General features: G+C 39.1%; 2 protein-coding genes across 19 annotated transcripts in view; one reads left to right on the forward strand and one right to left on the reverse strand.

Annotated features, from left to right (window-relative positions):
* ECT2L (epithelial cell transforming 2 like) overlaps positions 1-12125 on the forward strand; it is an 82868-nt gene extending 70743 nt beyond the window's left edge. For 10 of the 11 annotated variants that reach the window (XM_086708001.1, XM_086708009.1, XM_086707999.1 and 7 more), the window contains 3 exons: positions 1494-1582; positions 10063-10235; positions 11676-12125. In XM_086708001.1, the coding sequence (XP_086564127.1) occupies positions 1494-1582; positions 10063-10235; positions 11676-11803 (390 nt within the window). In that variant the 3' untranslated portion in view covers positions 11804-12125. Of the gene's footprint in view, positions 1-1493; positions 1583-1753; positions 1982-10062; positions 10236-11675 lie in introns of those variants that run through there. The other variant, XM_086708005.1, reaches the window with a different exon arrangement.
* Positions 12126-13849: 1724 nt separating this feature from the next.
* Positions 13850-27885, reverse strand: part of REPS1 (RALBP1 associated Eps domain containing 1) — an 88440-nt gene continuing 74404 nt past the window's right edge. For 5 of the 8 annotated variants that reach the window (XM_086708011.1, XM_086708010.1, XM_025925239.2 and 2 more), the window contains 9 exons: positions 26704-26805; positions 24902-24974; positions 23462-23580; positions 22589-22653; positions 20044-20229; positions 18966-19061; positions 17171-17319; positions 16369-16474; positions 13850-14107 (listed from right to left, as the gene is read on the reverse strand). In XM_086708011.1, coding sequence (XP_086564137.1) covers positions 14039-14107; positions 16369-16474; positions 17171-17319; positions 18966-19061; positions 20044-20229; positions 22589-22653; positions 23462-23580; positions 24902-24974; positions 26704-26805 — 965 coding nt within the window. In that variant the 3' untranslated portion in view covers positions 13850-14038. The remainder of the gene's footprint in view (positions 14108-16368; positions 16475-17170; positions 17320-18965; positions 19062-20043; positions 20230-22588; positions 22654-23461; positions 23581-24901; positions 24975-26703; positions 26806-27885) is intronic. The other 3 variants (XM_025925238.2, XM_086708013.1, XM_086708014.1) reach the window with 2 other exon arrangements.

Below are 27885 nucleotides of genomic sequence, written 5' to 3' on the forward strand. Positions count from 1 at the left end.
TCAATAATGTTAATCTTTCCTCACACATTTGTGCTTTGCTCATGCTTTGCCTTCTCTGAAATTGCCTTCCTTTCCCACTCCACTGGATAAACTCTTTATCCTTTAAAAGTCCAGTTCAGGGGCGCCTGGGTGACTCAGTCGGTAAGTGTCCGACTTCCGCTCAGGTCGTGATCTCGCGGTTTGTGAGTTCAAGCCCTGCATCGGGCTATGCTAACAGCTCAGAGCCTGAAGCCTGCTTCGAATTCTGTGTCTCCCTGTCTCTCTGCTCCTCCCCCACTCACACTCTGTCTCTCTCTCAAAAATAAATAAACGTTAAAAAAAAAAAAATCCGGTTCAGGGGTACCTGGGTGGCTCAGTCAGTTAAGCATCAGACTCTTGGTTTTGGCTAAGGTCACGATCTTGTGGTTTGTGAGTTCAAGCCCCTCCTCAGGCTCCGTGCTGACAGTGCAGAGCCTGCTTGGGATTCTCTCTCTCCTCTCTTTGCTCCTCCCCCACTCACTCTGTCTCTCAAAAATAAACTTAAAAAAAAAATCAAGTTCAATCATCATCTTCCTTGTGAAGTTTCCCCAGCATCTCCAGCTGTGAGTTCCCCCTTCCTGGGTTTTCCGCAGCACCTTGAACATCTCTCTCACACTTTTTTGTAACCCTTAATTCATAAGACTGGGAGCTCCATCAGGTATGAGCTATGATTTACTTGTCTTCTAGTAGGAGTTCACCATATGAATTGTGTTGAATTAAAGTATCAATTGATTGGAAATGTTATTTATTTATTTATTTATTTATTTATTTACTTGTTTAGGCCAAAGTAGGGAAACAAGATGGAGCTGTTTTGTTAGAATTTAGATCTGGACATTTTGGTAGGGAGAGTGAAGTTGACTGGATTACAAAAAGTCCCAAATCTTGGCACTCACAGAGTCTGAACTTTATCTCTGGATCGCTGTTCATAACAAGTGATCATCTCCATAGCTAGATCAGTACAAGGGCCTAATTTCTTAATTCGTAACAATCCATTCATTACCCTTTCTTGATAGATCCCTTCTTTCCTGCTTCCAACCCTCCTCTTCCTCCTCCTTCTTCTTTTAATACTAGGACAGCATTTAAAGAATTTATAAATAAAACAGTAATTTCAGTAGCTTTAAAAATTAGACAACGGGGCACCTGGGTGCCTCAGTCCGAAGAACATATGACTCTTGATCTCGGGGTCGTGAGTTCCAGCCCCATGTTGGGGGCAGAGATTATTTAAGACTTGAAAAAATAAATTAATTAAAAAAATTAAAAATTGAAAATTAGATAACACCCTCAAAATATAGTTTTCATGGTCAATTCTGTGGTCTAACGAAAGCCTGTTTTGTTAATAGTAAAAACACTCACTTTTTCATAATTACACTGAGTTCTACTCAACAGTGTGCAGGATATCAAATGGTTCTGCAGTAGTGGGACTTCTATTTTCTACAAATTTATGAATGTGTCTAATTTTGTTTTTTATTTCACAGACTCTATCAGAGGAAAACAGATATCTGATTAGGGTCCAAGATGTAGCCCAGCTTCACTGCTGTGATGAGGCAGTAAGTTTCTCTTTAAGGTAAGCATTGAACTATCCTAAGGCTGTGACTGTGACTTGCTCATCTTGTATCTGGGATTGAGTACAATGTCTGACATAAGTTTACAACAAATCTTTGTGCTGTACTGAAAATTTACACACACATTCCTCTGAGATGATGTAAGGTGCTTTACTCACTTACTCACATTCCAGGCAGCTACTGGATAGAATGGGAGAAAATACATGGTCTCTGCCAGAACCACAAACTGCATAGAAGCAGGAATTCTGAAGGTTGGTCACTTCCCTGCTGAAAGGAGATCCAAGTGGTGGGTATCACACGAGTGATTTGCTCAACTATAAGAAAGAGAAGGCCAGTTAATTATCCTCAGATAGTTATTGAGGTTAGTATTAAAAAGGTCTCACCAAGGAACCACCATTGTATTGAGGGCCCACTGTATCTGTTCTGCACCTCACAGTAGTGTAAGAACAGAAGATGGGAGGGTGCTAATTTCCATAAGCTAGCACCCCCTTTCCTCCTTTAGAACAAGGATGGGGGGGCCTCTGGGTGGCTCAGTCCGTTAAGCTCCCGACTCTTGATTTTGGCTCAGGTCACGATCTCGCGGTTCATGGGTTTGAGTCCTACAATGGGTTCCAGGCTAGCAGTGCAGAGCCTGCCTGCTTGAGCTTCTCTTTCTCCTCCTCTCTCTCTGCCCCTCCCCCCCACTCTCCCTCTTTCTCTCAAACTAAATAAAGACTTGAGGAAAAAAAAAGAACAAGGATGGGCAAACTTTTTCAGTAAAGGGTCAGATAGTAAATATCCCGTGGCAACTAGTAACTTCACCGTTGCAGCACAGAAGCAGCAACATAATGATCCAATACATAAATCGTACAGTCTTCATAGACAATACAGCACATAAATGAACCAGTGTGGCTGTGTGACAATAAAACTGTATTTATAAAACAAGTGGGGTTATAATTTACTGATCCCTGCTTTGGAAAATTATTTGCACAACTATGTTCTTAGTATTAATGACAAAGAGGAGAAATCAACAAACAGCAACCAAACTGGAGAGACATCAACTCCCTTAATTTGTCCGATTTCAACAAAAGAAGTAAAAATGGATTTGCCTGTCATTTCAATGAATATTTCGGTGAATGTTTCCCAGAGGCATAGGTCAGTGTGTGTGGGGGTGGGGGTGGGGGTGGGGGTGGGGGGGTGGGGAGGTGGTGGTTGGAAGAAACCCAATCCTCTCACCTCTATTCCTACCTGGAATGATTCTAAATGAAAATCAAATTACACAATTGCGTCACTTTTGTCATGGTCACAGTGTTTTTGTTTCGTTTTGTTGATTTTGTTTGGTAACGTTAGAAGTAAGCTGCAGTGATGGAAGGAAACTAGCTAGCAAACCAGCAATTTTGAACATATTGGTGTAGTGGGAGACATGCTAGGGATTATTCCAGTTTTTTATTATTAGAATTTATTTTACCTTCATGTACTCATGAAGGTAACACTCGGTCTTTATGTGAGTCTGAGTTTCTGACCTACATAATTTACCTTTTCTCTAAAGACCTTCTTTTAACGTATCTTGCTAGGAAGGTCTACTGGCAATAAATTTCCTCAGTTTTTGTTTGTCTGATAAACTTTCACTTTTGAAGGATAATTTTGCTGGCTACAGAATTCTGGGTTGCTGGGGTTTTTTTTGTTTTTTTCTTTAAATGCTTATTCCACTGTACTCTCTTCTTGCATGGTTTCTGAAGAGACATCCAATGTCATCGTTGTTCCTCTTTGGTAAGGTGGTTTTTTTGTTTTGTTTTTGTCCTCTGGGTTCTTTCAAGATTTTTTCTTTGTCTTTGATTTTCTGGAGTTTGAATGTAATATGCCTGTGTAGATTTTTTTGGTATTTACCCTGCGTGGTATTCTATAAGCTTCCTGGATCTGTGGCTTGGTGTCTGTCAATAATTTTGTAAAATTCACAGCCATCATCACTTCATACACTTCTTCTGTTCCTTTCTCTTTATTCTCCATCATCTTTTCCCATTAGATATATGTACATCTTTTGTAATTGTCCCACATTTCTTGGAGAGTCTATTCCTTTTTCAGTCTTTTTTCTCTTTGCTTCTAAGTTTGGTAAGTTTCTATTGATGTACCTTCAGGCTCATTGATTCTTTCCTCAGCTATGTCCCATCTGCTAATGAGCCCATCAAAGGCATTATTCATTTCCATTTCAGTGTTTTCAATTTCTGCAATTTTATTTTGGGGGGTTTCCATTTTTTTGTTCACATTACCCATCTGTTCTTTTGTTGCATGTTGTCCACTCTTTTTTCATTAGAGTCCTTACTTTGTCATAAATATTTAAAATTTCTGTCTAATAATTCCAACATCATCCCTGCCATGTGAGTCTGGTTCTAAAACTTGCTTTATCAAACTGTTTTCTCTCCTCTTAGCAAGATTTGTAATTTTTTGTTGAAAGCTAGATATATTGGGTGAAAGGAAATGAGGTAAATAGGTCTTTGGTGTGAGGTGTTATGTTTATCTGGCTAGAGGTTAGCCTGTGCTTACTGTTTGTTGTAGCTGTGGTGTCAGAAGCTACAGTTAATTCTGGTGTTCTTGTTTTTGTCTCCCCTTTTGTCACTGAGTTTCCCTAGAGATCTCTTAAATAAGGTCTGAACCTTCTAGTTCTTTTTAGCTATAATCCCTGTCGTTATAAGGAGTCCTATGGATGTGGTAGTCAAATGGAAGGAAGGGGAGGAGAGGGAAGCGGAGGGGAGGGGAGGGGAGGGGAGGGGAGGGGAGGGGAAGGGAGGGGAGGGGAGGGGAGGGGAAGAGTTCTATAGTCTTCTGATGAGGTCTTCGTTTTTTTTAGTGAGCTGTGCCCCTAGGCTAGGACCTTCAGAAGTGCTTCCCAGTCTTGTTTTCTGTTTTGTTTTGTTTTGGTGCCCCTCTACTGACACAGGAAACTGAGAAGGAGCTGGAGGTACAAGTTTCCCTCCCCCATGTTGGTTCGATTCTGATAAAAATAGTTTCCCTTGAAGGCAGTCCTTTGTTAAGAAGAGAACTCTTTGGGCATGTTTCAAAAAAGTTACTTTTCCCTTCCCCATCTGGAAGAATGAAAAGATTTTTCTCTCGATTTTACAGTGAGAACCTGGTGGGGCTCCTGGAAGTAAAATTCCTGCAACTTTCAAATTCATGCAAGTGGGGACAGAATGTTCCCCTAAGGCTAGGCTTCCAGGAGTTCCTAATCTCTTAAACTAGTTCACTCTGTCTCTAGCAGTTAGTCAATTATCTTTTAAATATTCTTTCCTGATGCTGCTCCCTCAGGGAGTTTCTGCTTCCAGTAAGTGGTGATTCCCTTATCAGTGTGTCTCCCCAGCTTTTGGGTGGCTGGTTTACCTTATGACCTCAATTCTTTGATGGAAGAGTGGCTGATTCTGAGGTTTTTAGCTTCTTTTTTGTTGTGAGGGTGAAGTTAGGACTTCCAAGCTTTTTGACATGTCCAATCAGAAACCAGATGTCTCATTGTTTAGAATTTAGGCTTGTCTTCAGTATTTGGACAACAGAGAGTACATTTTGAGGATAATGAGAGGATACCAAATTATTTTATACTCTAATTATGAGGTACATGTATATTTAAATAGGCACTATCTCAGTGATTTGCCAAGCAACAAATGTACATATAATTTTACATCAACAGCTGAAATTAAATACAAGATAGTTTCATATTCCAGAAGATATTACAGAATATTTAGCCTGAAACTTTACTATCATTTTGGAAAGTCACATGAAACCCAAGAAATCCCATTCCTATGACTTCCATCAGGGATTTCTAATCAGAGGAAACTGCTAATATTTATACTGACTCACATGAGTATAAGCTTTTATAATTTACTATATTTTATTAATGCTATCTATCTATCTGCCATCAATCTATCTCTACACTCAACACAGGGCTTGAACTAATGGCCCCAAGATCAAGAGTCGCACACTCCTCTGAGCCAGGCAGACACCCCTACAATTTATCGTATACTTTAAATTTTCTCATTTGATATACTCATTACAATCACTTGGTGAAGCAAGTAGGACTGGAACCATGTTACGGGTGGGAATCTGGATTTAACTTGTTTGAGGCTGCAGAATAAGTGCTGGTCTGAAACTCAAAACCAGGTCTCAGTGCTCCTACTGATTAGACCAGCAGGTGGAAAGATGAATTAACCTTCCTCATAATAAACTCACCACCTGAGCAGCAGGTATGAAACAATGAATAAACAAGAGCTGTGACACACAAAAAATAAGTAAATATTTGCACCGTAAGTGAAAAAATTTCCTCAGGGGGTAGAGATGAAATCATAGAGTCATTTTCGAGTTAGGAAATTTGGGGTTATTATTTGTACCTCTGTGGATATCGCCCACAGAGTTTTGGGATATGTTAAGCTTTTATAATACATTATGGAATTTGGAAATTTTATAATAAAGTTTTTTCCAGAAACGCCAATTTTCATTTATGTGACTTTAAGCCTGCTGGTTTTTAAATAGACTTTTTTTTTTTTTTTTTCTTTCCTTCCCTCTTTCCTACCTTGATGCAAAGGTGCCCAAAGGTGGAGCCTTCTAGGACTGGTGAATAGTGGCATGGCCTTGAATCACCAAATGGAGCCATCCACTTCTCAGACCAAGTCCTCTTGGGACTTGGAAAAACCCAATTACACTGCCAATATAGATTGTAAACTTTCCTTTTTAGCCTTACCCCAAAAGACCTACAGTCATTTACCAGGGCCACTGTGTTTTGGGGACTTCCCAGGGATATGGGACTCTGAACTGATTCTTATTCTGGAAACTCAAAAAGCCACACAACCCTCAAGTCAGAGTGTGGATGTATGGGAGCTACAGTTTTGGCTCAGGTCAGCTCACAGATCCGATGGCTCAGTTGTCTGTTCGTGCCCGAGGTTGTATTCTGAAAATTCCTTTGAAGGTTTTATGTATTTATAGTAGTTGGGTAGTTGGTAGTTTTGGCCGTCTAATATAATAAACAACAACAAAACACTTCTAGGATGATGTTAGGAATTTAAACTAGAACAGAGCTGTTACATTTTTGCTGAGTCATTTGACCTACTTCTGAGTAAGAAAAGAAATTCTATCCAAGTTTAGAGGAAAAACCCTACCCCTTAGGGTTGGTTCTTTTCAGTATGAGCAGAAGTGGCTTTCTGAAACCCTACTGGGATCCATAGTTTCCACTTTAGCCGCTATTATGTCAATATGAAAGATGAAATTATTTACTTTTATATATGTAGAGGAATTGTTACGTTTAAAAAAAAAAGTTCTGGTGTTTCTTGTCTGTGGATGAAAACTGTTGATCTTGAGGGGCTTAATTTAGTAAATGGCTTTGAAAACCTTCTTTCTAGATAGAACTCAGGTATATAGAGAGAGTAAAAGTTTGGTTTGCGAGTATAATTCATTCCAGAAACATGCTTGTAATCCAAAGCACTTATATCAAAGCAAATTTCAAGAACCCTGGGCTCAGTTGTGATTGTGTGACGTTCGGCGTCACGTAGACATTATTTACCAAGTTAAAACTTATTAGAAATGTTTGCTCGTCTTGCAGAACATTCGCAGAACGTCACTCACAATCCAAGGTTTTACTGTATTTTAAACAAAATTCTTATAAATCAGATTGAAATAACAGAAGCCTCTTTGTGCGTTTTCAAGCCTGTTTCCCTGTTCATGTCCTCTGATTGCAAGTGGCCTCAACTACGAGTTAATGTGCCCGCTCCTTCCCTTCCCTGGGCCACCTAACCACTCACCTGCTCCAAGTGGGTCACAAAACTGGAATTCTTTCATTTACCTCCACTTTCAATATTACCCCTTCCAAAGGTAAAAAGTGATCATTTACCAAAGCAGACACTCCTTTCAAAGCCACTTCTTTAAATCAAACTTGTATGCATGTTCTCTGATAATTGAGATAAAACAGAAAAATTTTATTATAGCTTTGAACATTTTTCTAAACTGGTTACGATAGGAAAAATAACTGTTATCAGTAATATGGTAAAATGAATGCCAAAAAAGGGCAAGAATATGGGTGTTCTTTACCTACTTAAAGTGGTCATTCACCACATGTAGACCATTACATACAGACTTTATCTGTATAAACGTTATCTCCTGCCTTTCCTGCTTCCTCTCTCCCTCACCCCTATTGTCAGAATACCCTATCAACTTGACCTAGAATATTGTTTCTTGCAAGCACCCCAGCTCCTTCCAGCCTAAATCATAATCACATAGAAATGGGAAGGGAATGTGTGAAAAAGAAAAAGCTGGCTTACGGTTGGGTGATCACAGTTCTTCTGTTTACCCACACATCTAACACAACCTGTATTTCCTAATACTCTCCAAAAAGCTGAATCTGAAGCATAGTACTCCTTAAAAAATGTCTAACTCCCGGAACCAGTCCTTTGCCTAGCTTGACGTGGTTGTAACCAATAAATCATTTAAATGCTTCACTGTTCAAAATGTGGTCTGCACATCAGCATCATCTATTAGATGAGCTGAAAACCTATTAGATTTTAGAAATGTAGAAATTCGCAGGCTACTGTAGCTCTACGGCACTAAAATTTGCATTTTAACACAATTCTCCAGGTAATTTCGATGGACATTAAAGTTTGTACCACGAGGTGTGCCTGGGTGGCTCAGTTAGTTGAGCGTCCAACTTCGGCTCAAGTCCTATCTCACGGTTCACGGGTTTGAGCTCCGTATGGAGCTTGCTGCTGTCAGCGCAGAGCCTGCTTTGGATCCTCTGTCCCCACCCCCCATCTGCCCCTCCCCCACCCTCTCTCAAAAATAAAATGTTAAAAAAAAAAGTTTGTACTATGTACAAGCCAGAACCATTGTATAAAATGGATTCTAAATGGTAATTATAGCAGCTTTTAGGGACAGCAATCTGGAAGTTTTCGATAAAAATACATAAACCCTGTGACCAATCAATCGAACCCCCTAAAACCTGATAGAAATAACAGCATGTAAGGGATTTGTTTACATGTAAAGATCGGTTTATTGGAACACCGCTCATAGTGACAACAAAGAACTAGTGAAAGGAAGGAGAGAGAAAGGGAAGGGAGGAAAAAGACCCAGGCCTGTAAACAAAACCAATGTGCATCAAAAGGGCTACCCACACCATAAAGTATTAGTTGGCCATTAAAAAGGATAAATTAAAGCCATACCAGTTAACTTGAAGTGATTTCCATTGTGGACAAAAGCAGGAAAAAAGTGTGACTAATATTTCCATTTTTGTAAAATAATGGCAACCTATCTATAAATAGATGTGTATATTCGTGCATATGCGTGTGATTACCTGAGCGGGGAAGAAAATGAAGAAAGCCAGGTACTAGCTTGGTAACTTGGATGAATTGAATGTAGGGAGGAGGGAGCCAAGCAAAAAGAAAAAGTGACCAAAAAAGTACACTTAAAAAAACCAAGGGTATGGACTGATGTCACCTTAGCATTTATGTAAAACTTGATGTGGATGTTCAGAGACAATTTAAAAATTAAACAAAGATGGTTGAGATAAAAAACGAAGAGACTTCCTGTGAACATCAAGCCTGTAAAGTGGCTCCCTTTCTTGGAGTAACTGAGGATTGCTCGATGGCTCTAAGAGAAGAAAGGTTTTTGGTTATCCTTCCGTAAAACCCTGAGCCGGCTTCACTTAGCCACTCCTGGTGTGTGGGGAGGGGGACGCCGGGGACACTGTGTTTGGGGGGAGGCGTGGCTCCCCTGGCTCTTCCCCAACCCGTTGCTTGATTCTCTGCTGAGAAGTCCTACTAGAGCACACTGGCACCTACCAGACACAGAGACCCGGCTCCAGCAACACAACAGCAAAGGGGGTCAGAGACGGGGGTGGACGTCACGTATTGCCTGTTGATAAACCATCGCAGCAATCTCAGTGAAAATGAAGAGCTGCTTAACCTTTCATACCGATGAAGTGTAGCATCTATTGATTTCCCTCCAATCAAAATTAGAGAAATTCGAATTTCCTACCTAGGAGTTCAATGCATTTGTCCCTGCTTTGTGCTTAAGACACCTTGTGCCACACTGGTTCTTGTGTTTTTCTCTACCCCAAACTGTTGTTACCCTTAAAGAAGAAACCAAACAAAAACTTACTTTCCCGATTACCCAAATACTTCAAACATTAAAATACCAAACTTGACCGAAGTTTGAAAACACAGCTTTCCCACGATTCGTGTCATAAAGGAGGAAAAGTTCAACGTCCATTTGCCCCACACTGATCGACCACTTGGCCAATGAGTAAGTTCAGACCATTCCATCAAGGCACCTTGAGGCCCACCCACAGCCCTGGTCTGAGAGACAGGAGGGACTATTCACATCTGAGAGACAGAAGGGACTACACAGAACTTCAGCCAGCCATTCCAAAGGTCTGCAGTGGGCAAAAGCCTTGACAATTGGCTTATCAATGCAAAGATGATGAATTGTGTAACAAAGCATGTATGTATGTATACGTAATCCTCCTTCACTTTTAACACAGGACCTATGAACACACCCGTGATCTCAGTCTTTTTCTCTTCAATGATGCACTACTCGTTTCGAGTCGGGGCACATCTCATACTCCGTTTGAAAGGACTTCAAAATCAACCTACCAGTTCATTGCGTCAGTGGCTCTTCATAGGTTACTTGTAGAGGATATTCCAGATTCCAAATGTATGTATTCTTTTTCTTCCAAGAGTTAAGTACCTTCAGAAAACTGTATTATATAATGCTCATTAACTATGAAAATATAAAAGTGGGAATAGGACTGGGATTTTAATTTGCAAGTTTGCTGATAATTATCCAAATGTTTTTTAGGTTTCATTAATGTAAACTTTCATCTATTAGAAATAGCAGAAGAAAGAAATGCTTGCATTTTCAGATGTGCACCCTACATATTAGGAAAACAATTTCAAAAAGCACAAAGGGAGGCATGAACGAACATCATCTTGAGTTCTTTGAAGCAATTGACAGGAGAGCTGGAGCCCTTATGACCACTACTCGCCACTTCTTGTAAATGCTACAATTTTAGATTATTATCCATCACTTTTCCATTTTACTAGGACTCTACACTGCGTATACTTGCTACTATTTTAGATTTCTATCTACATTCCCATCCCACTAGGACTAAGTGATTATTACAGATCTGTGCACCTTTTATTCCTTAAATTCATATTCAAGTTGAAAGTTCTTCTGTAATTAACAGATTTGCAAAGGATGTTTAGTAACAAACATTTCATTCATTAATAACCTCAATAGAACTATCGTCTGTTACAAAAAGAAATCCTACTTAAAAACACTACTGTGCCTATTTTTAGTTATTATCCTGCACTCTACTTCCCAAGCTTAAAAGGATCTTTCTCTTTCCTCAATTTCTATTAGGCCAGACAATCTGGCCAATATTTTTCACTGCATGTCAAGGCAGGACGTAAGGATAAAGCTGGAACCAAGATCTTAGAGAAGGAACTCAATTAAAAGGGATGCTTCCCATTAGTGTTAGCCCCATTTTAAATCTGAGCCTGAAAAAAGATGAACACCAAAGGTGAAAATAAATGTTTCCACCCAAAAGACAAACTCAGATAACCTGAGTTAAGCTGTCTATAATCACCGGGAATGGTTAAGGAGGGTAGGATGTCTGCTTTCACCTCCCCTAAGTAAGCTCTTCCCTGTGTCAAAACATCATTCTATAACCTGCTAGGCGGTTGGCACTCAAGTACGTAACTGGCTTAATTCTGACACCGGCCTTCATAACGGCGTGGTGCAGGCCTACGTCTCACATCTCTACCTGCACCAGCTCTTAGTGCAGACCGTACTGATTCCAGTTCTTCTGGAGTGGCCGAGACAAAAAAATTAAGGAACATTATATCATCTACCATTTAGTCTTTAAAACTAACTGCTAATTACAATTGAACAATTACAAAGACAAAAGCTATCTTAGATATCTAAATTATTCAGTATTTTTAGGAACTTATATTCTAAACTGGATTTGTATTTGTTGGAATCCCTTTTTAGTTTTCAAAAAATTCTCAAAGTGACTTGGTCAATTCTTGAATGTTAAAACATTTTGATTGTGACCTGCCAACATTAATTAGTATACCTCAAATATTTTTACAGATATCAGGAATGCATTTATTGTTCAAGGTCCAAAACGTGAATGGATTTGTGCTACAGAGGCTGGGGACGACAAATTCCTATGGTTGTCAGCACTCCAACATGCCATCAAAAGCAGTTTGGACAAGTGAGAAAACATTCTGGGTGTTAATTCTCCCTGGCAAACACAATGTATTTTCTATTCCAGAAGATCCAGCAGGAAGCAGAATGACGATTTGTCACGGATGATAGGAGAATGAACTAGGATGATCCCTAGGGACTTTAGTCCCTCCTAACTTTTAAGCTTTATCATCCATGTTCAACTATGTGAAATGTACAGTAACAATTTGAGTCCAAAATTTTGAAGCACTTCTTTTGGTAGTTATTTTCATAGACAATATTATTTTAATTTGAAAGTTTTATTTTGTGATCTAATGAAAAACAAAATTGGAATAAAAAGCGTTTTTTAAATGATCAGTTTAGAGAAATATTTTGTTGGTGACTTATCATATCTTTATAAATTTTCATGATATAATTGATTTAGAAATGTGTATAAGTAATATAAATAACTTAAAAACTTGTCGTCTATATCCTTAATATGAATGTAGTCCTCCAGAGAGCATTAAAAACAAACCACTACAAAGCACTAAAAAGTTTTCTGTGACTCTTAAGTGTTTTTTGGTTGCAAACTTCAAAATTTTCTTTCTTTCTTTCTTTGGCTTCAAAATTAAAATTTTAGACCTACCAAGTAAGTTTTAAAAAGTTAAATTAGACATTGTTAAATTAGAAGGTTGGTGGGAAAAAAAAAAAAACTTTTAAGAAACAAAAATAAAGGAAGTAAGACAATTCTGTTTTAAGAGAAACAGCAAAATAGGTGTTGAGTAGTTTTCTGTGTCTTTAAAAGGCCTTCATTCAATTATTTAACAAACTGAAGCTATAACCTGTTAGCTACCTGGAAACTTTTGCTGATGTATGCAGTAATAATATTTTTCACTTAAAGTAGATATTAATATTGGAAGCTTTCAGTTGTTACTTTCCTGTTTCATATTCTCCTTTAAGATAATAATAAAATCTAGTAGTACAGTCTAGGATTGTGAACTGGGCTATATTAAACATCTTTAATAAACACACAGATTCCTTCTAATTCTTGAAAAATATACAGAAGTTAAATATTGTGCTGTTTTATTAGTGTAAAATCACACTTTGATTCTGTCATGATATATCCATGCAGCTTAACATCTTGATCCGACAGACAGAATAAACCATTAAAGGGAACATCTGTTGTTGGTCAGCAGTGAATGCAAATTTACAAATGTGATCAAAATGTATTTATCATATAATGTAAAACAAATTCTAAGACAGTATATCATTCTTAATAGGGCACACCTCAGAAGCTCCGTTAATAGGAAAAAACCTGTCTCTATGGCGAAAGAATGAAGGACAGGATAGCTGAAGGTAAAACTGGAAATCTCAAGAAATTTCCATTTATTCTGTGATAATTAATGCCCTCAGAAGTTTTAAAACATTATTACCTGAAAATAATCCCTGTAGTGACTGATAAGCATAAGCTTCTAACTGAGAGTCAAGTGCATAACTCATGCAAAAAATGGTGATGTTTGCAAGTGGACGGTACTTATGTTGTTGGTGGTTTCAACACTTTCCCTTCCCTTCCCTTCTAGGAGACAAATAAGAAAGGCCTGGCTTCATAGCTATCTTGTAAGTTTACATGACTGCTGAGTCAAAACCTCACACACGAAAATTTTAAGTTACTGGTAAAATGGCTCAAATTTTCACAAGAGAAATGATAAATTCTGACCCCCAAGTGAACATGGAAGAACCTGAAAGTGCCACGTGACTCCTGAAGACTGCTGATTAGGGTTAAAGAGTGCCTCATGCAATATAGTTCTTTCGAATAAAAAAATTCAGTAGGAAACTCATTTTAAAGATTTTTACAAAAAAACCCATAGGTGCTTTATGTAAACCTAAAAGACAACTTGACAATTCATTTAATTTTGTCTCCCCTTTTGCAAATATTTCAGTCTGTGCTTGAGATATAAACAGGAAGGCCGTTCTGTAAATCAAATCAGTGTGAGGTTCTGGCCACATAAGTGCACTGGACCCATGTTCCGAGTTCCTGATGCTACGGAGTAAAGAAGAGTGGGCTGTGCCAACAAAAACAATATAACCTCCAGAAAAAGTCATCCTGACCCTTTTATTGTTGAAATTAAAAAATAAAAGATACTTAAATACAGGTGAACATATAGGGCAAAACAGAATCATAAAATTCAATGTTGAATTAAGCAGTGAGCTGACTGTCTGGGTCTCCAAATTGGCTTGGACCCAGAACTGCTTAAAAATGGGTATGTTCACAGTTAACGGCAATTGGCTTATAGGTGAGAGAACGGTCGAAGTTGTTCCAGTTGAACTTCCAGAGAAATTCTCTCCTCAAGAACATCCTGAGAAAAGATGCAAAGCTAAGTTATATTTCAAAGTACACAAAAATGAAGGCACATATACAACAACTAAGCATCAAGAAAACCATTTAAACTTGTGATGAAGGGATAGTCATTCATATTTTAAAAGGATACCTCACTTGAGAAAAGTAGTTTCTTTAAACGTACACAAAATTAAGATACGATCTTTTTTTTAAAAAATTTTTTTTTTCAACGTTTATTTATTTTTTTTGGGACAGAGAGAGACAGAGCATGAACGGGGGAGGGGCAGAGAGAGAGGGAGACACAGAATCGGAAACAGGCTCCAGGCTCTGAGCCATCAGCCCAGAGCCTGACACGGGGCTCGAACTCCCGGACCGTGAGATCGTGACCTGGCTGAAGTCGGACGCTTAACCGACTGCGCCACCCAGGCGCCCCAAATTAAGATACGATCTTAACTGAAATCTTTTTCTTACAAAATAAATCAGGGTAATAAAATGTTTTTTTAATTATTAGAAAAGCCAAAATTTGCAAATGATGGCTATTCATGCATGCATTTTGCATAAAACCTACCCCCTGCAGTAACAGCTGATGAATCAATTAAACAGATTCTTTCTCCTGGTGATACCTGGTCATAAAAACTCCTGAAACTCATCTGAGTTTCAGTTTCACAAAGAATAAATCTATTTTGCAATCAGAATTTCTAATCACTGTTGATTCTGAGCCGTCTTTTCAGACAGCCAGGAAATTCTAACTCACCTGCTTTGTTTTTTCTTTTTCTCGATCACCCTGATAGTATCGTGTTTTAACCAGAGCTACCTCTTCCTATTTCATATCCTACTTCCTTTTTCTGTTCTCAGATATAGTGAGAAAAGTGATTTTTAACATAGCTTCTATATAGATGTTTCTATAGGCTTCCTTAGTTCTTCAGAAAAACATGTGCTGATAAGATTTCCATCGTCAAGGTATGGTAAGCAAGCTTGTTCTCAGTTTTACATTCTTCCTTTACAACAGACCAAATTCATAACCATAGACTACAAATCTCTTCTTTGATCAAAGAGTTGTACAAAAATACCATTCATTCACAGGTATTTATCAAATGCCTAACATGCGCTAGGTTTTGGGGATGGAGACAATACGGTTGTGAGTTTATCTAGGGGAGCCCCAGTTTATTTCTGATGTCCTGGCCTACACATTAACACATCCCTCTCTCTTTTCTCTGAAAAGTATTTTGATTTGGACAATGTATTACGGTCGCCCTGAACAGAAAATATGCTTTACTCTCACTCAGTGAGTTCATTTTAGTAGGCTAGAGAGACAAATGTGCCATGGACAGTAATTCCAGATAGTGTGATAAATGCTAGATGAGGGATATAAACAGAATGTTTTGGGAACGAACTAACTCTGCATTTATTTTACAAATTTCATAATTCAATTTATACTTCCACAGACTCTTTTCTCATCTTTGTGGTTTATAACCTTGCTACGCGAACTGAGAGCAACAGTCATCATCTGGAAGCTTATGAGAAATGCAGAATTCTCAAGGCCCATGCCATACCTAATATGAACCAGAATTTGCATTTTAACATGACCCCTGATTAACTGTGTACATGTTAAGATTTGAGAGCCACTGGTTTACAAGACATGAATATTTAATAATGTTGGTAAACCATAAATGATTCTTTCTGGCTGATTTTTATTTGGAGGGATTCAAAGAAATCACAGTAGTAAGAAAAACAAACCCATTCCTCTCAAGTACAGTTGACAGGAGTACACGCTGGCCATAAGCAGCATTTCTACTGAAGGCTAGTCTTTTCTCTTCCACATGTGACATGATCTAAATTGTCCGCATCCTCCTTCTTCTTTAGACCTGTTTGAGTCCCTTTAATAGATTCTGAGTTGTCTTTGATAAAAGGATAAACTAACAATACTCAAATCATCTTAGAATTCAGTAAGAGCATAGAGAACCATGTCTATAATCTTGGAGGTACCTGAGGTCATGACATTTCCTCTCTAGGGTTTCATTATGAAAGTTCAGGAATATTACAGAAATAGTGATGCCATATATATGTAGGGTATGGCAATCAGACCAGAATTGAATATGCAAAATTCCTTCTAATATGAAAAGGTTCAAAGGCGTAAAGAACATTTTCGATAACTCGTTTGTTTCTCTTGCTACCTGGGAAGTTCCATATAGCCTATGAATTGCTGGATCACTTCTAAGTTCCTATTAACTCTAAGATGTTTTGAGTCCATGGAAGTTCCCCAGTAGAGATTCAGAATACCTTTAACTGTTGCTGCAATTCACTGTTCAATCTGGCCAAAACTGTGTTGGTTTCCTTATTGCGTCTAATTGATGCCTGAATTGCTTTCTTATCTTTCCCAACAGACCTGAGAAGATAAAGAGGGTAAGAAAACATGACTTTCGTTTCTTACCTTTAAATTCTCTCATTCTTCCCTGACCTATCACTAAATCCAGAAAGTAGAAGAGCATCTTTTGCCTTAATGGCATAGTTCAACCTCACTTGCTTGGTTTCAGTGGTCAGCCAAAAGTATCAAAGCTTAATTATTATTGTTTTAATTGTTCTTCTTCTGTAGAACTCATCAGTAACCCTCTTCTGTATACAACCACACAGTAAATATTTTAAATTTGTGGGTCATATGGTTTCTGCAGCATATTCTTGTTTTGTTTTGTTTTGTTTCCTTTCTCTTGGCTCTTCTCTTTTTTACACAAATGTGAAAGCCTTAGTTCTGGGACTTACAAAAACAGGCCATGGGATGAATTTGGCGCACAAGCCCCTGAGTCAGCTGGATCTAAGACAACCGTAGTTAAAATATTAGTGTTATTCTACACTATCAATTTTTTAAAAATCTGCTCAAGAGTTTGCGTTTGGGTTTTAAAATGGAATTGAACTTAATAATAGAAAGAGGAAAAGCGGAAAGCATATTACACCTGCTCATAAAAGAGAAAATGCTTAAAGAGGAGAAGCTGAGAACCTCTGCTCAACTGAAGAGCTAGTCTGATAATTTAATTGCTGTGCTTTTTGTTACTAGTAATTACATTTGTTTCAGAACTACTCTGATTACCTAGGAATAGAAGGCTGTGATGCAAGAACAGCAGCTAGGACACCGGTCTTTTGTGTATGTTCATCAACTTCTGGCCTTAACTCATCTTCCGATTTTAATCTTCTGCGAACAGGTTTAGGTGGTGGCGCAAGGGGTGTTGTGCCTTTGCTCTGGAGGAGAAGAATTCTGTCAACAAGGAGCACGTCCTGAAGACATTCACGGTTAATTAGCACTTCACCAACATCATTTGCTTTCTTTAAACTGCTTATTCTCCAAAAATTAAAAGTCATCTGTCCCATTTTAAAACAATTTATACAGATGTAACCACAGCTAAGTTACATTTCAATAGGAGAGGCTGTTGACATCACAGTTGTGAATGTACCTAACAAGATACTCTTTTAAAAAGGGCAACAGGAGTTCCTTGAGTCCCAAATCTGACTCAAAACTATAATATTCACAGTTTAAATGTTAACAAGAAACATGCTCAATATATATACCTGTTTAATAAGTATAAAAGGGAGCCTCCAGAAATATGTATCCATTATCCTAGGATTTCCTACTCAAAAATACTAAAATATATCAATAATAAAGCAATTTATAAAGAAGTAGAAAGCTAGGCAATACTTTAAAACTCATAACTAAAATGCACAATAATTGTAACTTTTTAAATGTTTATTTTGGGGGGGGAGAGAGAGAGAGAATGCGCACATGCGTGTGACAGCATGAGCGGGGAGGGCAGAGAGAGAGGGAGACACAGAATCTGAGGCAGGATCCAGGCTCCGAGCTGTCAGCACAGAGCCCGCTGTGGGGCTCGAACCCATAAACCGTGAGATCATGACCTGCCCCGAAGTCGGACGCTTAACCGACTGAGCCCACCAGGAGCCCCAGTAATTTGTAACTCTTGAATACAAGTGGACATTTTGTTGGAAACTGAGATTCAAATATGGTATTTTGGCATTTACCATAACCTGATTTGATCTGTTCATAGATAAAAATGAGAATCAACTGCCATATCTTTGGTTAAGTGCTATGTGTTCCCGTGAGCTGACAAAAACACACTATTAAAAAAATCACAGAAATACGGTACAAACTAAGGTGTCCAGAAAGCACAATTTAAGCACTTTCAGAGGCATGTGCTGTAATAACTACTGGGAATATCTGGATGAGAACAGAAAAAAAAAATTACCAAGACACTTCTCTGAACAGAAAAATATGCCAGTATCTGTAATTTACTTTGAAATGCAAAAAACAGATACGAAAACCTGATGTAGATAAAGGACAGAGAGATACATGACAATGCAAGTACAGGAAACTGGTAATGGTACGGTCAAGTGTGGGTTTTTTGATGTATATAACGTAAAATTCTCTCAACTTTACCATGTGTGTCGAAATTTTCATGAAATGTGCTGGGGAAAAAATAATCCCCAAAACAGTCAAGAAGAGCCCAGAGCATAACATTCTTCAAGCGTTGACCATTTTTCCCTATGACATTTAAGACTGCAATAAAACAAACTGAATGTGACCAATAAGGAAGCTCTATTTTATGCATGTGAACAATGTAGTAACATGAGTTCTGAGAACCTATGGTCTATACTGGACGACAGACTATTATCTCCTAGAATTTTTAAACGGGCAGACCTTGTTCTGAGACCGACTCAGTATATTACAGTTCTGGCAGTGGGTGGGTTAGGTTGCTCTACAGTTAACTTTATTTCTAAGATTTCTGTCAGTTTTAAAATCTTACAAAGTAAAAATGACGTCATATCACATTTTATATGTACAAAATAACCAATATTATACAAGACTTGTCGCCTACCACATTGGCAGGAGCACTAGCAGCTGTCTTCTCTTCAATTTTACTATCTGTTTTGGCAACTCGAAGAGAACTTGCAGGATCAGAAGCTTTTTCAACCTAGAGATGAATATATTATCATTCCTAACTATATGTAATCAGTATAAAATTATGCATAAATACATATGTTAACAAATCAGAGAGTAAAATATTAAGAAAATGTTCAGTCTGATAATAAGGAATTTGAGAAAACCCCGTACAATGACTATTCTGTCCTACAGAAAGGCAGGGAGCAGGGAAGGTGACAGGTCTCTGAGGGAGAAGGGGAGGGCTGAGAATGCAGCCCGGCACAGTCTGGAAAATTCTTGCGGTTGGGGGAGCGGATGCCTCCATCCCAGAGAGCCGAGTACGCAATGCCCTGGGCACACCTGGACTTCCCCTCAGGCTCGCCCTGCCTTCCTGGAGGCACAGCCCACACACCTAGAGGCCCCAGGGCTAGGCAGAAAGTTACAGGCTTGAAGAAGCGGCTAGTAGAAAATTTCCCATGGATCGGATCTGTAAGAAGCTTTAATAAGTCTCTCCAACTTCACATTTATGTTTAGTGAGGTTGGGAATCCCTAGAGAAGTTCTTGCCGCTAGAACTAAACAGAATCTCCTGGAACGCTGCTGTCTAACTGAAGTGACTTACTGTCACACAAATGGAGTGTAGCTATGGTAACCACAGCCACTTATTACACGGAAATCTTCACCAAATCACACATCAGACACTCAGCATTAAGAAGCAAGCCCCTGAGCAGTGTTTCAGCCATGACCAGACGGTCGTGTTTGTATCTTTTCACACGACAACTAACTTCCACGCAGATTCTCATTCTTATTAAGCATTATATTGCAACCAGCAGGTGTCTAAGACCAATTAAAGAAATTAAGAAGCACAGACCTAGGGAACAGAAATCCTCTAGAGCAGCAGCAGAAGACATTTTATTCACTCATGTCCATTCTAGTATCTACTTTTTAAAGGTTCCTCTGTTTACAGACCTACTTATGAATATAATGTGGGAAGCGTTTCCCAGTAGAAAATCAGCTAAAGCCCTTGAAAACTCACCGGTAAGACCTCTGCATGTTTCTCGGCTTCATCCTCTTGTTCTTCATTTACATTTGACGCAGCAAATACTTCAAACTGGCTGAAATCTGCAAAATTTGGTTGTTCTGGTATCTGCTGAGGTGAGGTACTAGTGTGAGTTATTAGGCCATCGGCATCCACTGGGCGATGCACAACGGGACCAGGAGCCTACACGATGGTTTAGGAGGGAGGAACACACATTAGTGTATCACTGGCAGCAACCTTCTTTGAAAATACATTGTACAAATAACCTTGTTACCTATAAATTCAGGGAGGTGAGCTACAGTAGCATCTAGCCTCTAAAAAACTGTAAGTGACATGCTGAGACACTCAAGAGGTTAAGATGACAAACTTTCAATAAAAAAAAGATACTTTTAGGGGCAGCTGGGTGGCTCAGGTGGTTAAGCGTCCGACTCATGAGATCAAACCCGGCTGGGCTCTGCGTTGACAGCACGGAGCCTGCTTGGGATTCTCTCCCCGCGCCCCCCTCCCCGCCCCCTGGCCCCTGCTTGTGCTCGCTCTCAAAATAAATAAGTTTTTAAAGGAGATTTAGGGGCGCCTGGGTGGTGCAGTCGGTTAAGCGTCTGACTTCAGCCAGGTCACGATCTCGCGGTCCATGAGTTCGAGCCCCGCGTCAGGCTCTGGGCTGATGGCTCAGAGCCTGGAGCCTGTTTCCGATTCTGTGTCTCCCTCTCTCTCTGCCCCTCCCCTGTTCATGCTCTGTCTCTCTCTGTCCCAAAAATAAATAAACGTTGAAAAAAAAATAAAAAAAAAAATAAAGGAGATTTAAAAAAAAGATACTTTTACAAAATTCTTATTACAAAGAAAGTACATCCGAGGACAGGGAGGGTCTGGCCCTACTCCCAGATTCTCTACTTGTGTCTTTTTTTTTTTTTTTAATCGGGCCACTGCACAACAGTTTGTGCTTTAAAAAAGTTACTTTTATTAAAAAAAAGTTCCATCATATTTCTAAAAAGGTTACGTTAAAGTGTGAAAACCACCGCTCTAACTATTCTCCCAATACTTTGGCATTACTTCCCTTCAACTTTCTTCCACTCCTCTGCCAGAGCAATCCTCTAAAATCTTCAACCCAAAAATACATTTATTGAGGATCTAACTTTTGGCTAAGCACTATGGAAATAACAGCAAACAAAAAAATAAGGCCCATGACCTAATGAAGCAGATAGTCTAGTGCAGGATAAGAGCAAGAAAACAAGGAATTAAAATACAGTGTGAGCAGTTTTATTGTGATGGAAGTACAGGACAACACAGGAATAAATCTGCAGTCTCTTCCCTGCTTATCCATCTCCTGTAAGAAAAACTCTTGATCTGGAGATGCTCTGCCCCTTCCCCGTGTCCACAGTTTCATTCCCCATCACTCTGGCTGCACAGAACTAACTCATCTTCCCTTGATTATGCCAGGCAATGTCATTCCTTCTGATTGGAGGGCCCTCTCCCCAAGAAACACTACTTCATCTCTCAAGTCTTTGCTTAAAGCCTTACTTCCTTCGTTTTACTTACACCTTTTCAACGTGACCCTTGACTTCACTAGCTAGTAAAGCTGTGGCGAAGCATTTTACAAATACGCCTGGAGCAGCACTTGTCCTGTAATTGTTGTTTATAGGTCTGTCTTCCCCGCTGGACTGGTTCTTGAATCAAGTGACCAACTCCCTGGGTTTCCAGTTTAACCCAATATATATTTTCGATAGTACTTGAGGTAAAATACATACTAAAATCTTCAAATTTCAGTATCTTACTCGTAAAGACTAAGAAACCATCTTTTTAACTTCAAATAACCAACTTCATTATAAGGATCTAACTCAGAAAAATCAACCGAATTCATTCATGTAAAAGGTAGTCAGCCAGCCAGTTTCATAAAACTAACAGCTATAATCGAGAATCTTAGAACAGATTAGACGGAAACAATTTCTACCTGGCAGGGATACAGAGGTCATCTAACACTTCCTCTACTGCTGGAATAACATCGCCAGAGAGATGCAGTGAGGGCACTGAGGTGCTGCTAGATCCAGGACATAAACGGACATCTCCTGTCGCCCAACCTGTTGTTCTTTCCACTAAACCTTCCTTTATCAAGACATTATCATTTGGTCCACTTTTAAGCTTCTTTCAAAAGATAACTCCAATCATTATTCTTGACTTCCAAACAAGACTTAGCTTCTCTGAATGAAATGTTCATTAAGAATGACAATTAGAGGAGCGCCTGGGTAGCTCAGTTGGTTAAGCGTCTGACTCTGGCTCAGGTCATGATCTCGCGGTTCGTGGGTTCGAGCCCCATGTGGGGCTCTGTGCTGACAGCTCGGAGCCCGGAGCCTGCTTCGGATTCTGTGTCTCCCTCTCTCTCTGCCCCTCCCTTGCTCACACTCTGTGTGTGTCTCTCTCTCTCTCTCTCTCAAAAATAAACATTAAAAAAAAAAAAAAAAGGAATGACAATTAGGTAATTCCTGATCTTCAAAGTAATTCTAGAGTAGCAGTGAACACCTAAGTAATGGAAGCACTGAAGGATTACCTGTGAGGGCTGTGGCCTTGGAGGCACTGCAGGAGGGTGGGCAACAACCCCAGCCTGTTGTTGTCCTGAGTAAACACACAAGTTGTCTTTTTAGTAAATACACACTTTGCTAGTACAACAAACAGGTGGAGTGAATGTGATCAAATGATGAAGATTTGTAAGAATGTTTGATAAGTACTAGAAGGCATTTACTATCCTGTAAAACTATCTACGTAGGACTTAATAACCAAGCCTCATGGCCCTTTCTCAGACCTCGTTTCTCTTGTTCTCTGCACGAGACAGTCGTGACATGCTTGTTTCCATAATACTATACCATCTTGGCTTTCTTCTACTTCTGAATGCTCTTCAGCTATAAAATACGCAGACGTCCAAATTTTCTTTTTTCATTCACTCTACCGTTTCTATGTAAATGATTCTCAAATAATACAATCTTTCTTAACCCACAAGTCCAATAGCCTGTTATTATGTCCCCTTTTCCTCATCACTCCAAACTCATAATGTCCAAAACAGAACATCTTCATCGCCTGGTCCTAACTTTTCTATTTTGATCAACATAGTAACAATACAACCAGTTATATAGAAATTAAAACCTTGGAGTAAGTTATGTGTCTTCTCTCTCCTCTGTCAGCTTTCCCTCCTTAATCTCTCTCCACATGGTTGTTTTAAACTCTCTGGTGGCATCTCTCAGGTTCCCATCTTTTATCATTTTAACTCAATCACATTAAGAAAAAAAAACTCCTCTCACTTGACACCTTTTAAATTCAAAATTCTTCTTCAGATAAAAAAATGAGACATATTAAGAGAAAAGAAAATAAAATGTTGTGCTCTTTAATGAACTTTAGAATCAAATGATTTTATGGTCTTCTGACCCACCTGTGGTGACTGCAAAGGTCCGATTCATATCTAAAGATGATGATCTAGAATGAGAAGGCTGAGGCCTTGGAGGGGGAGGTGGTGGTGCAGTGTTATCAGGCGACGTTCCAGAATGAGACCTACAAAATCCACCCATTACACTTCGTGATGCTACTGGTATTGGAGCTTTCTTCTTTTTAAGCATTCAACTTGGCTAAGCAGCAAAGGATCTCAGTGGTGTGACATTTTCTCAAGTAGGTATGACAAGTATACCAATGAATAAAAAGAAGACTTTCTGATATACGTTAAACAAAAAATTATTTAATGGGGCAAACACCCTTTAATTATAAAGGATAATTATACATTTAAAAAATCTGAAAAGAAAGTTATTAACATGAATTCAAGGTAGACTGCAAACCTAGTAATGGCTTTCCCATTCCATTAAAGGTAATATTAGTTTGAAAAATCATTTTCAAGAAAGAGAGACTTCACTTTCAGATATGATTAGCTTTCAACTTATTTAAAGTTTGAAGTTTGGGAAAGTGAAGCAGAATCTTGCTCAACTATCTGAGGTGACCATTCCCGTGTCTCCACAGGCCATCTCATCGTATAGGGGACTGTCCTCATTTTCGACCCCCCCCCCCCCCAGAGATTCACTTTTTTGCCACCGAAGTCTTTTGTATTCTGAAAAAGAGTCTCACGGACTCTGACAATCTGCTCCTCACTTATAGGGATAAAAAGAAGAATAAAACTCAAGATGACTGAGAACTCTAAGATATACAGAAAGAATTATATGAAGAAGCAGGCTTTGACTCAAGAAGCTCTTCTGAGATTCTGTGTTACTTGTCTCTATATACATCCTCCAGGCACGTGGCCAAAGGATACTGAGCATGTATAACAGGAGAGGGGAAAAAGATGCTCCTGTCCTGTCCACGGATTTTAGTGGATGGTTAAGTTAAGCCCTTGCAGACAAATCCCTGGCCACCTTCACCCTATCCCACACCTTTTTTATTTGTGTCTGAAAAGTTCTATGTCACGCAGATCTTCAGGGAGGGTAGGTAGGCCAACATGAGGGTGTGCCATCTAGAAAGATGGCATCTCAAAACAATTGCTGACACTTGCCACCAAGGCTTTAAAAGAAAATCTGTACCTCTAGTACTTATTTAGACTCTCAGCTGTTTACCTTCACAAAGGACTACCTTAAACTGCTAATGCTACTACAGCACTTCCTAAACCTTCCAGAGACTACCACGGGGTTAAGATAAGGGTTCCTTTTGTTTTCCTATTAGAGTTGGAAAGAATCGAAATCATCTCCCTTCTACATAAACCAGGAGGCAACCTAACAGCGTTCAGAGAACTGAAGAATAGAGGAAAATAATTTATACTTGGTTCTAAAATAATTCTCAATATTACAATGTGACAACATATTTCATGTGTTTTTTTATTGACAGAAATACTGACCTTTGATGAGTTACATTGTTTCCAAGCTGCTCTGGGTCCGAAGTAAAAGAGTCTGAACTACTGTACCCATCTGCTGATAAATGGAATATACCCTATTTAATAATGATTTTTTATTCACTTTTTACTCTAGATACTCTAAACGAGTACGATAATTATTACTTCAAATCAGAGACATTTAAAGACTGGCTAACAGCTTAAGAGTTCATCCTAGTGTCGTTAAATGTTAACAATTAAATATAAATCAAATAAATCATGGCATATTTACACAACAAAATACTATGCACACGGAACAAGTTATAATCTAGAGAAGTTAATGTAAATAGGAATAAAAAATATGCATAGACCACAATAAAACTCATGAAATTAGTCAGAGGTTCACCATTTTTCGCCTGAGAAAGTTTCACTGCCAATTCCTCAAACTCTTATGAGGAGCAGAGAACTCCAGAGGCAGCCTAATGGTTGTGATACAGTAACAGATTTTAAAACAGAAACTCCAGGGTCGATCTGAAGGAACACTAATACTACTCCACACTTTCAAGGATTACAAATTAAAGGGACTGGTTATTTGGTTTAGTTTCATTTCAAAATGTACCCCGTTCCTTTTTCTCATCAAATAACTGAACTGTTTAATTCTACAGGAATGATACTAAAACTACCCGATTTCTACTTGGATGTTCTAACAGGCACCTCAAACCGGAGATATCCAAAAGTCAACTTCCAATCTTCCCCAACAAACCTACTCTTACCACAGCCTTCCTCAGTTACTAGTGTATCAGGCCAAAATTCCCAGAATCGCCCTTGACCTCTCACCCCCATCCTCGATCACACAGGTAAGCAAGTCCCACGTACTTTCCCCACCAAACAGAGTCAGAATCTGACCGTTTCTCAGCACTCCCCCTGCTACCACTCCAGGCCAGGCTGTCACCTTCTCTCGCCTGTATCATTCTAATATAGTCTAAATATTAGTCTATTATTTCCCTGTTTTGACTCTTGCTTTCTTCAGGCCTGTTACCAATACAGCAGCCAGAGTGATCCTGTTAAAAAATAAAGGCCAACCACATACTTCTTCGTTCAAAACCTTCTAATGGCTTTTCATCTCATTCAGTAAGAGCCATTCTTACACTGTTCCCTGATGACTACTCTAAACCAGGGCTTCACGTGTGCCCTTTCCTGTGCCTTAAACGTCCTTCCTTCAGATATTCAAAGCTGAATCCCTCATCTCCTTCAAATTTTAACCCAAGTGTCATCTTTTGGTAAGGTCTTCTTTGACTACCTTATTTAAAATGTCACTTCCTCTTCCCTTTCCCAGCTTTATCCTTATCCACTGTGTTAATTATCTCCTAAGATGCGAGCTCCTTTTTTTTTTTAAACTAAGTTTTTCTTTTACACCCCCTACTGAATGTAAGCTCCACTAGGGCAAAGATTTTTTTTTTTCTGTTTTAACTGCTGAATCCCCAGTGTCTAGAACAGAGCCTGGCACGCAGTATTCCATTAACACAGGCTGCATAAATGAATGTATACACAATTTACTGAGAGAGAGAGAAAGGAGCTGGTGGGAGGAGTCATGGACTAAACGTGGCTAACCGAGAGGGATGGCAAACAGAAAGCCTGCCTGGAAGCAGGTCCAGGAGGCAATGAGCAACCATTTACCCATCTAGAGGGTAGGAGGTATCAAAGGGTTGACTAATCTCTACTTTATTCAGTAAAGGTAATATGAAATAGCTACACATTTGAATTATTCAGACTCTAAATTGAGACTCAATCAACTTCAAATGGAAGCTGTAATGCTATTTTTCACTTACCTACAGTATTTCCAGAAGCAAATTTCACCGATGAATTTATCTTACTTTCCTCTGACAGGTCAGACGTTTTCACAAGTAATGGGCTAGTGGGATTAGGATGATCTAGTAGAGAATTAATAGGTGAAAGTACGAGACCTGAATTAATACAATTCATAAACCTCAGAGTTCAAGACTTCATTTAGGCATTGCAAAGAAGTAGCAGGTATGCCATGAGATATAAGACAAATAGTATTTTTAATAAAATATAAGCTTGTTTATATAGAATTTAGTTTTCTGCAGTAACAGAAGATACTTTATAACAGAAGAGTCAAGTTGTATGTTCATACTTCATTAATTTTATCCCCTTCAGGGTAATTAAACAAAGCACCCCACATATGGTTGTAAAGTAAGTAGTTTATGGGGTGACTGGGTGGCGGCTCAGTCATTTAAGCATCTGATTCTTGATTTTAGCTCAGGTCACGATCCCAGGGTGGTGGGATCGAGCCCCGTGTCATCCTCCCTGCTAAGCATGGAACTTGCTTACGATTCTCTCTCTCTCTCTCTCTCTCTCTCCCCCTGCCCCTCCCATGTACACAATCTTTCTCTCTAAAAAAAAAAAAAGGTAATTTATAATGCTGATTTATATACAAAATAAATATACCTCTGAGAAGCCCTAACTGAAATATTTAATCTAAAGTAAGGAGAGGGGCGCCTGGGTGGCTCAGTCGGTTGAGCGTCTGACTTCGGCTCAGGTCATGATCTCGCAGTTCGTGAGTTCGAGCCCCACATCGGGCTCTGTGCTGACAGCTCGGAGCCTGGAGCCTGCTTCGGGATTCTGTGTCTCCCTGTCTCCCTGCCCCTCCCCTGCTCATGCTCTGTCTCTCTCTGTCTCTCAAAAATGAATAAACATTAAAAACAAAAAATTTAAAGTAGGGAGAAACTTCAAGAGTTCAAGCAAAACATACAATTTTAAAGCTAAAATTTATTTTAACCGTAAACCTCTTTGGTTAAAATCCCAACACGCTTAAAATGTGAATTCACACCAGTTATCATAAAAACCCACGGGGTGTTGGAACGCCACATATGCCAAGAGTCCTTCCTTTAAGACTTTGTAATATAAACTCAACTGATACAAGATGAAAAGCACATACACGCCCGCATGTATATGCATGCTTGCAGAAAGGACTATGTTTAAAAAACAGA

The sequence above is a fragment of the Puma concolor genome, chromosome B2, assembly GCF_028749965.1.
Source record: "Puma concolor isolate L17-30 chromosome B2, mPumCon1.1.hap2, whole genome shotgun sequence".
NCBI classification, from domain to species: Eukaryota; Metazoa; Chordata; class Mammalia; order Carnivora; family Felidae; genus Puma; species Puma concolor.